Below are 11,150 nucleotides of genomic sequence, written 5' to 3'. Positions count from 1 at the left end.
TTATTTTGAGAATTTTTTTTCATCTTTGTTGTTTTAGTTTATTAAATTAAGTTTGTTGATAAATAAAAGACTCGAGTTTGTCACCCAAGTAAGTGTAAAAACAAAATCTTGTCATTCATAAAAAAAAAACAAAAACCCAATCTTTTCTTTTGACGGAAGCCAAAAAATCAAATCTTTTTTCTATATCTTTAGTCAAAAACACAATCTTTTTTTATTACAAAATCAAATCTTTTTTTTTTTTACAGAAACAGAAACAAAATCTTGAGATAATCTTATCTCTATATCTTAGTAAAAAACGAATCTTATAAAAACAAATCTTTCTCTAAATACATATACATATATATACATATGTATAGTCGATGAATACACACAAACTCAAACTCAAACAGTGAGAACAAATCCTTCGCGTGCGAAAGAAAGAAAGAAAGTTTGGGGAGCACTCTGTTTTTGCTGTTTGATAGATTCAAAAATGGGAGTCCCTGCTTTCTATCGGTATCTTGTAGGCAAATATCCGACGGTGGTTGTCGACTCCGTTGAGGAGGAACCGGTGGTTATCGACGGCGTTCATATCCCGGTCAATACAGCTAACAAGAACCCTAACAACATTGAATATGATAATCTTTACCTTGATATGAATGGCGTCATTCACCCTTGTTTCCATCCTGAGGATAAGGTAAGTAATCAATTAATAATCATTTTCTACTTTCTCTTAGTAAATCGTTCATGATCACTGTTTGTTACTGTTATCAGATTCATTGCTTGATTTTGATTTTCGTGTTATTTGATTGTTTTTCTCATAGTAATCCGTTCATAATCACTGTTTGATACTATTATCAGATGTATTGGCTGATTTTGATTTTGATTTTCATATTCACTGTTTGTTACTATTATCAGATTCATTGCTTGATTTTGATTTTCGTGTTATTTGATTGTTTTTCTCATAGTAATCCGTTCATAATCACTGTTTGTTACTATTATCAGATGTATTGGCTGATTTTGATTTTGATTTTCATAATCACTGTTTGTTACTATTATCAGATGTATTGGCTGATTTTGATTTTGATTTTCATAATCACTGTTTGTTACTATTATCAGATTCATCGGTTGATTTTGATTTTCGTGTTATTGGATTGTTTTTCTCATAGTAATCCGTTCATAATCACTGTTTGTTACTAATTACTATTATCAGATTTCATTGGTTGATTTTGATTTTGATTTTCGTGTTATTTGATTGTTTTTCTCATAGTAATCCGTTCATAATCACTGTTTGTTACTAATTACTATAATCAGATTTCATTGGTTGATTTTGATTTTGATTTTCATAATCACTGTTTATTACTATTATCAGATGTATTGGCTGATTTTGATTTTGATTTTCATAATCACTGTTTATTACTATTATCAGATTTCATTGGTTGATTTTGATTTTGATTTTCATGTTATTTGATTGCAGCCATCACCGACCTCTTTTGATGAAGTGTTTCAGTCCATATTTTCTTACATTGACAGACTCTTTGTCATTGTGCGCCCTAGGAAGTTACTTTTTATGGCTATAGATGGTGTTGCTCCGAGGGCTAAGATGAACCAACAACGCGCTAGGCGCTTTAGGGCTGCTAAAGATGCATCTGATGCCGCTGCTGAAGAATCGAGGTTAAGGGATGAATTTGAGAGGGAAGGAAGAAAGCTTCCTCCTAAACAAGAGTCACAGACATTTGATTCAAATGTAATCACACCTGGAACTGAATTCATGGCTGTTTTGTCAACTGCACTTCAGTACTATATTCATCTTAGGTTGAATAGTGATCCTGGTTGGAAGAATATCAAGGTTATTCTTTCTGATGCAAATGTTCCCGGCGAAGGGGAGCATAAGATAATGTCCTTCATTCGCCTTCAAAGAAATCTTAAAGGATATGATCCCAACACACGCCATTGCATGTATGGTTTGGATGCTGATTTGATTATGTTGGCTCTGGCTACTCATGAAATTCATTTTTCAATTCTTAGAGAGGTTGTATTTACTCCCGGACAAGACAAATGTTTCATGTGTGGTCAGATGGGTCATATGGCTGCAGACTGTCAAGGGAAGCTAAAAAGGAAGGCAGGGGAGTTTGACGAAGGAGATGCTACTGTGGCTAAATTGCCTTTCCAGTTTCTGAACATTTGGACTCTGAGGGAATATCTTGAATATGAGATGAGGATACCTAATCCTCCTTTTAAGATTGACTTTGAATGTATTGTGGATGATGTTATCTTCATGTGTTTTTTTGTCGGGAATGATTTCCTACCACACATGCCTATGCTAGAGATTCGCGATGGTGCAATTAACTTGCTGATGACAGTATACAAGGAGGAATTTAGTAAATTCGATGGTTATTTGACAAATGGCAGTAAGCCAAACCTGAGCAGGGTGGAGCATTTTATTCAGGCTGTTGGATCACATGAAGATGAAATATTCCAAAAAAGAGCTCAATTGCATCCGCGGCAAAGGGTAAATATAAAGCGTCGGAAGAGACAAGCAACAGGAGATGATATTGGGCCTCAAGTTCAACCTGCAATTTCACAATTCCATGAGGAAAAAGATATTCAAGATAACGAAGACGAATTGAAAACAAAACTGAAGCGGATACTTCTTGACAAATCTGATGTATTCAACTCAAAAGGTGCTCATGAAGACAAGATTAAGTTGGGAGAACCAGGCTGGAAAGAGAGGTATTATGAGGAGAAATTTTCTGCTAAAACTCCTGAAGAACTTGATGCTATACGGAAAGATGTTGTCTTGAAATACACCGAAGGTCTATGTTGGGTGATGCATTATTATTACGAAGGTGTTTGTTCTTGGCAATGGTTTTATCCTTATCATTATGCCCCTTTTGCGTCTGATCTCAAGGGCCTTGGTGAGCTTAATATTAATTTTGAGTTGGGTACTCCATTCAAACCATTTGACCAACTTATTGGAGTTTTTCCTGCTGCAAGCTCACATGCTCTGCCTGAACCGTATAGGAAACTTATGACTGATCCAAACTCTCCAATTATTGATTTTTATCCAATCGATTTTGAAGTAGACATGAATGGAAAACGCTATACTTGGCAGGGAATTGCGAAGTTGCCGTTTATTGACGAAGCGCGACTTCTTGCAGAAGTTCAGAAAATTGAAAACTTGTTAACGCCAGAGGAAAAGCGACGAAATACAATAATGTTCAACATGATTTTTGTGAATTCATGCCATCCTCTTTCTGTGTGCATTAGTACACTCGACAACAAATGTAGAAACATGTCTAACTGTGAGCGTGCTGATGTCAAGGAAAAAATCAATCCCATAGAAAGTGGTGGAATGAATGGTTACATATCCTCCTGTGATGGAGAACCTTGCCCTCCCATCTTCAGGTCACCTGTTGCAGGCATGGAAGACATCATAGATAATCATGTCATATGTGCAATATATGGACTTCCCGATGGTCATGAACATATAAGCCGACCGCCACATGGAGTTGAATTTCCAAAAAGGACTTTGGCAATTGAGGATTTAAAACCCTCTTGCAGTAGATATCGAGAAAATCGGAGGATAAACCCTCTGGGATCTTATTCTTGTAGGACATATGAAGAAAGTCGAAGAAAAAAACCCCGGGGATCCTGTTCTGGTCGGGAGCTTAGAGAGGCATCACAAAGACTCATTGTAAATTCTTTGCAGATCAAGACAGATGCATATAAATACCATCATCCCATGAATGGATCAACAATGTCATATGCTGCACCAATTGGTCATAGACAATCATGGCTTCACAATAACTATGAATCGATATCACGCCCAGGGTATGCTGCAATGCCACTTCCTTCTTCCGCTCCTCCGCAGTTTCTACCGTACACTGCTGTCCCTACTGCGCAGTATGTTTATAACCAGCCATACTCGCAACGAGTGATGTATACTCATCATCATTAATCAAATTATTTTGCATGAATAGGAAATAGATTTTGCATGCTACAGAATTAAGGGCACCTATTTCACCTTTCTAGACATATATACCTAGGACATACTATGTTTACTTGATCAAATGTAATGTGTTTGCTATGTAATTTTGGTGTATATGTGTATACTTGCATAGTTGCAAAAATGTACAAGGTGAATTATTCGTCTTGTTTATAACAAAATTCAGTGTTTCTAAAACTTTTAACTATTTTTATGCTGTAATTAATTAGATTTTGGAATTCATCATTACATCATCTATTTTCGTTTTGAAGTAATTAGTTTGATTTGTTCCATTGTTGTTCCACTGCTTCCCTTTGCAATATTTGTTCCATTGTTGTTCCACTGCTTCCTTTTGCAGTGATTAATTCCAATAATTTATTCGGTGTCATAATAAAAGATAATAATAACATAAAATAATAATCATCCTTATTAATTAAGTTTTGCACCCTCTAATTTATTTTATAGAAAGACTGAGCCTGGAAATTGGGACTTCACATTTTTCTATAATATACTCCCTCATATCCTTTTTACAAGAAACATGAGCTCTCATAGAAAATATGCCTCACTATTTTTAATTTTTTTTTTAATTTGTCTGGGATGTGTGTCCCATGGGGTGTTTAAGGTGTTGAAGCAATAAATGATTAAAAAAAAAGGTGTTGAAGCAATAAATTGTTGTGGAAAAATTGTGTCAGTTGTTCGAGACATGTATTATGAGTGTCATAGTCTCATATAGGGGTGTACGTGGGCCGGATTGGGTTGGGTTTGGCCAAAACCAAAACCCGAACCACATAGGGTACTCCGGATTGGGTCCAAGAAAATAACCACCCGTTATAACATTGGGCCGAGTTGGGTAAACCCACTAATTTCCGGGTTGGATTGGGTTGGGTAGTGGGTTACCCAAATGATTTTTCTATTTTTTTTTTAATATAAAATGATAGTATCAAAGTAATAAATTACTTGCAATTTGCAGAATTGCAGATGTTCATCATAAAATAATCATACCAAATGTTCAAGAGACTAAAATTGCACTAAGCAAATCAAAATAGAGAGAGTGATCCGTTGAAGTTTTCAGAAATTAGAGAGAGTGAGAATCTGAGACTGAGTATTGTTATTATATAACCAGAGAAAGAGATTATTATATAATCAGAGAAAGAGAAATAACTTAGAGATTTTGCCTTTTTGATTGCCATCATCGATCTACTCTTCTTATTTTGGAAGTTGGAATACATTAATTTGGGTTTCTCTTTTTTTGTATCAGTAATAATGAAAAAAAAACGGCACAAAAGCTAAAAAGTAGGAAAACTTTTGGGGTTTCCATTTAAAAAATAAATCAAAACCGGGTCAAGTGGGTTTTTGAGTCCGGGTCCGGGTTTGCCCATAACCCGGTTTTTTAGTGGGTTTTCTAGTTTTGGGATCCATATCAACCCAATTACCCGACCCAATCCACTTTTTTGAGTTGGGTTGGGTGGGTTTGACCGGGTCAAGTGGGTTTGCCCAACCCATGTACACCCCTAGTCTCATAGAGGTATCAGACACCAGTCTAAGGTGTGACATCCAACACGTGTCGTACAAGTATCATACAAGTGTCGAACACCAATACGTGTCTGACACCGCAACACGTTTAATGGTACATAGGTTTACAGACCAAAAATTTATTATTGTCCACCAATTTTTAGGATTGCTTCATTCATAATACTAATTCGGTTCATGCATGAAAACGAAAAGTTGCAGTAGAAGTCGAGAAAACAATGGTCATAATGCCTTATGTAATTTCCCATGAGTGCCTCTTCCATTATTTTGAATTTGAGTGGAAAATACCATTTTCATTAACTATAGTCTATAAATATCACTCTCATTCACATATCTCCATAATTATCAAACCGTGCAAGAAACTAACCTCTCATCCATTTAGAGTGTTATAGGTATTGGTCACATTTAATAATTTTACTTTTTTATAGTCATTTTTTCGTATTCTTCTTCTTTCCTCAAGTTCCACATTGTTTTGCATATGATTAAACAGCTTATTTTGTTTTTCTTAATGTTGACTTCAGGTGATTTTTAAGTTTTAAGGACCAAAGGATGGAGAAGAAGAGTGATAATTCAAGGGATGCTGAAACTGATCAAGAAATTGTTGGACTTTTAGATAATGTATTCTCATGGACTCTCCAAGATGTTCTGAATGAAAATCTCTACAAATACAAGGTTCTGTAATTTTTTACATTCAAAATATTTTCTTTACCATAATGTGACTTAACACTAGTTTTTAATTACTAGCTCTCTCAATGTGTAAAAACAATAAAAATTACTAGCTCTCTCAAAAGAACTTATCCTAGTCTGCGGTTTACTTTCTAACAACATTTTCAACTTTTGCTTTCTACACGGTCCAATTACTATCATAAACAAATTTAATTTTTAAATATATTGAATAACCGGTGTTTTGGTCCCGTTATTCGAAGGTTCGAATCCTTCCGTCCCAGATCATAGTTTAGATTTACAAACTATGAAAATAGAATACCTTATTTTTAATATCAACAAAATTTCAATTTCTTTAGAAATAAATTGTAGAGTAGAAAGTTTAGTTATATTATCTATAGGATTGATTGAATCGTGGATTCTTACATCCGCTATTATTTAGAATCAATTAGTAGTTAGAAATCGAGATCCTCTCGACTCGACATCATTTGAATCCATCGGGTAACACATCTAAAAAAAGGAATGAAATTATGGATTCTTACACAATGCATTTTTGTCTTATGAATTTTGTAATTCTGTCGAGATCTATTTGTCAAAATACCTTAAAAAAAAAAGAGATTCGCCCCCTTATTCTTAATTTCATTAGGGGTCCCTTTACGAAACATGTCAACATTCTAAAGAAATTCAAAAGAAAAATAGAATTTAATAGAAAGTAGGCATGGTAACGGAGTAGGGTGGGAATAAATTTTTCCCTCCCCAAATTTAAAATTGTAAAGTTCGGGCCGAGCATCCACATGTACAAGTTATTTTGACATGCCCAAATTTAAATTTCTTAGTCACTCACAGAATTTAATTTTTCATTTTATTCTTTTAATTATTTTATAAATAATCAAAAAATCATGTGAGTGTGACTATTTGGTCATCTGACCATGGAAGTCTTATTCAATTCAATACATTTGGTTATGAATTTTTGTTTTTTATTATGATAACGAGAATACGAAAGCTAACCAGAGAGACTTGAATTCATAATTAATACTTACTGTCAATAGAATTAGGATGTTGTTAACTGTTATTATATGTTATTTAAATGCTTACTTGTTCCATCTTAGGTTAATAAAATTCCAGAGACGTTTAAATCACCAGAAGATTACAAGAAAGCTTTTATTCCACTATTGCTGGAGGAAACACACACTGATTTATCTTCAAGTTTGTTAGGCGTGGCTCGAGCACCTTTCTGTGAAATCTTGAAACTTAAAAGAGACAGCAAGCTATTCAAGCTTCCCAAACCATTGTTCTATAAAATACAGTTTAAGAAAAATGTTGGAAAGTATGAACCTGAGTTTGGTGATCTCATTCTGTTCACAGATATTAGGCCTAAAAGTGTCGATGACTTGAAGTTGAACACTGCTAATAGTCCCTACCATATTGCTTTTGTTTATGGTCCAACTCGAAAATCTGATGAAATCCAAAAAGTCCAAGTTTTGTCATCCAAATGCATCAACACTGATTTTGAATCTAATACGAGGGATAACGAAACTCAGAAACTGTATGCAGTTTACCTTATGAACATGGTAACAAATGTTCGGATTTGGAAAGCCTTGATATCAAAGTCACATGGCAACATTATTGAAAAAGTCTTGCGACCGGATCAAAATGTAAGATTCGTTAGACCATTTTTTATGAATAACTGATATATCTGATCCATATCCATACTTCGATATTTTGATATTTGAATTCAAAACAAGATTATGAATGTAACCTGTTTAATGCTTGTATTGTATTTCAGATTGGAGAAAACTGTCAAATTTGTCTGTCCGAAACAAATAGTCATGCGTCATTCATCAAAGAAGACGCGATAATTTGTTCACAGAAACTGAATGAATCTCAAGAAGACTCAGTTTTGAGCAGTGTTGATATGACAAATTGTCATCATTCTAATGTCAAACTTATATGGGGACCTCCAGGGACTGGGAAAACAAAGACCGTTGCATGTTTATTATTTTCTCTACTCAAGTTAAAAACTAGAACACTGACTTGTGCTCCGACTAATACTGCAATTTTGCAGGTTGCAATTCGGTTGCATAGTTTGGTAATGGATTCCCTTGAGCATGATACATATGGTTTAGGTGACATTGTGCTATTTGGCAATAGTAAGAGAATGAAAATAGATTCTTATCGGGGGATCGAAAATATTTTTCTTGGTAATCGTGTTAAAATTTTCAAGAAATGCTTTCATCCAGAAACTGGCTGGAAGAAAACTTTGGAATTAATGAAAAAGTTGCTTAGGGATCCTCAAGAGGAGTATTTATTAGAGATATGTGCATATCGTGCCTATCGTGCTTACAAGCAAAATATTGGGAATGAAGCATGGAAAGATATTGCAGGGTCAAACCTAATGGTTGAGCATGATATAAAGAAAAGCATCATGCCAATGGAGCAATTTGAAGATCAGATATTCATGGAAAAGTCGATCAAAAAGAAAGAATTCATGGAATTAAGAGAGCAACTCAAGCTTTGCACACAAACCTTATTCGCACGCTTTACCGAGTTGTTTAAAGGCCATAGAGAACAACATTTCTTAGAGAAAGGTGATTTATCCGGCGAAGATGTGAATGATTATCCTACGACGTTTGAGGGATTTCTGCAGAAGGCATGGAAAGAGATTGCACAGACATACCAATTGGATGATGATGATGAGAATGCATGTGTGTTGACAATGGAGCAATTTGTCAAGCAGAGATTTGTGTATTTAAGAGATGTTCTTGAGTTCTTAAATCATGCCTTATACACTCATTTACCAAAATCATTTGTTTCACTTGAAACCGTGAAAGTTATGTTACAAGCTCGAAGTTTGTTCGAGTCTTTTGAAAATGACTTCAGTCATGCTAAATTCAAGCAAACTCTCTACAACTTTGAAGAACAATATGTGTCTGATTGCTTTGGGACATTATGCGACAAAAGGGACCAGATCCTTAGCACTCTAAATTTTTTATCTAGCTCAATTTCTCTCCCTAGTATTTATAAGAAATATGAAATAGAAAAATTTTGCTTGTCAAATGCATGTCTAATTTTATGCACAGCTTCAAGTTCTGGTAAACTTTACACAGAAGGAATGACTCGGGTGGAATTTTTAGTCATCGATGAAGCTGCGCAGCTAAAAGAATGTGAATCAACAATCCCATTGCAGCTTCCGGGGCTTAGCCATTGCATTCTTATAGGTGATGAGAGACAGCTTCCTGCATTGGTCAAAAGCAAGGTACTAAATAATCGTCTTTTTAATGATATCTTTTAAATTTTCGCATTAATTAAAGTTTGTTTGACAATATATTTGAAATTATAATATTTGTAGATTGCGGACAAATGTGAATTTGGTCGAAGTATGTTCGAGAGGCTTGTTATGTTAGGATTCAAAAGGAAAATGCTCAATGTTCAATATAGAATGCATCCATCCATAAGCTTATTCCCATGCAAAGAGTTCTATGAAGAGAAGCTTTCTGATGCCGCCATTGTCATGGGAGAAAGCTATAATAAGAGTTTCCTTGAAGGAGAAATGTATTCTTCTTATTCTTTTATTAACATAGCTGAGGGTAAAGAGAAATCTGGCCGTGGACATAGTTTGAAGAATATGGTTGAAGTTGCCGTTATTTCTGAGATAATACAAAGCCTTAAAAAAGGTTATAACTTCTTTCTCATGTTTGTTGTCTAAGAGCATCCACAATGGAGCTACTCATTTTTTAGTACTTAAGTGGACTCCACATTTACACATCATTTATTTATCATTTTTTTAATAATAGTACATAATAAGTACATAATCTCTCCAACCCAAAACCTCTTCAAAAGTTCTAAATTGGTCCCACCGGTAACACATCTATCAAATAACTTAACATCATTTTAAATGAGTCCCACAAAAATTATTTAGGTACTATGTCTTATTGTAGAACTAGTACCTATTAAGTACAATTTTGCTTTTTTTCCAATGGGAGTACCTATTAGGTACTAGTACTTAAAAATATAAGTACTACTATTGGAGATGGTCTAAGTATTGTACTTTTGAGTATATTTAATATGAAAACAATTGTTTATAGAGTAAACCACTAAATTGATCCGTGACTTCGTATAGCTCTCTCAAATAGCTCTCACGACTCGGTTAAGTTTTATTCAAATTAGTCCTTCTGAATGTTAGGGACCTTTTGAGATATTCGCAAAGTTAGGGACCAATTTGAGAGTTTCGTACAAAGTCTGGACCAAATTGGTGGTTTACTCATTGTTTATGAGTTGTGCATTGATATCATGTGCAATTTCATTTTCTTTTTCAGAGTTTATGAGGACAAAGAAGAAAGTTAGCATAGGAATAATATCGCCATATAATGCTCAAGTTTATGAAATCCAGGAGAAAGTTAAGCAGTACACTCGGGTTTCTAATTCGGACTTCTCTGTTAGTGTTCGTTCTATTGACGGTTTTCAAGGCGGTGAGGAAGACATTATAATAATATCTACTGTGAGATCTAATGGAAGTGGCAAAGTTGGTTTTCTTTCAAATAGACAAAGAACAAATGTGGCTATGACTAGAGCTAGGTATGATATATAATTATATACATATATATGATGATCATTTTGTTATGCTGAAAAATTTATGTATGTTTAAAAATTTGTTTTGTGCAGATATTGTCTTTGGATATTAGGAAATGCGGCTACTCTAATCAACAGTGATTCTGTTTGGAGAAATGTAGTTCTTGATGCTAAGAGAAGAGATTGTTTCCATAATGCGAATGAAAACAAGAAACTAGCCGGCGCTATTGAGCTCGAACTACTTGAAGAATCAGAGTCGCGGTTTAAAAAACTAACTTTGGGTGGAAAATAAAAAACATCAACTACTTTGTTTAGGTGATTGGAAGGGTTGAACCAATTTAATCTATATAGCTTTTTTGTTGCTGAATAATTTGTTCTAGTTGTGATCATATGCTCTGTTTAAGATGCATATTAGTTTGATGAA

General features: G+C 34.5%; 2 protein-coding genes across 2 annotated transcripts; both read left to right on the top strand.

Annotated features, from left to right (window-relative positions):
* Window positions 1-90: 90 nt before the first annotated feature.
* LOC123921317 (5'-3' exoribonuclease 3-like) lies at window positions 91-4,162 on the top strand. The gene is made up of 2 exons (XM_045973809.1): window positions 91-673; window positions 1,454-4,162. Exons 1-2 carry the CDS (start codon window positions 470-472, stop codon window positions 3,935-3,937), a joined length of 2,688 nt encoding a protein of 895 aa, XP_045829765.1. The 5' UTR covers window positions 91-469; the 3' UTR covers window positions 3,938-4,162.
* Window positions 4,163-6,043: 1,881 nt separating this feature from the next.
* LOC123922566 lies at window positions 6,044-11,018 on the top strand. The gene is made up of 6 exons (XM_045975272.1): window positions 6,044-6,166; window positions 7,267-7,812; window positions 7,944-9,413; window positions 9,507-9,831; window positions 10,474-10,732; window positions 10,820-11,018. The coding sequence occupies exons 1-6, from the start codon at window positions 6,044-6,046 to the stop codon at window positions 11,016-11,018; spliced, it is 2,922 nt and encodes a 973-aa protein (XP_045831228.1).
* Window positions 11,019-11,150: the final 132 nt, after the last annotated feature.

This window comes from Trifolium pratense, linkage group LG4, assembly GCF_020283565.1.
Source record: "Trifolium pratense cultivar HEN17-A07 linkage group LG4, ARS_RC_1.1, whole genome shotgun sequence".
In the NCBI taxonomy this organism is placed as follows: Eukaryota; Viridiplantae; Streptophyta; class Magnoliopsida; order Fabales; family Fabaceae; genus Trifolium; species Trifolium pratense.
Note: the sequence above shows the minus strand (reverse complement) of the source record. Positions and strands in the feature narration are given on the sequence as shown.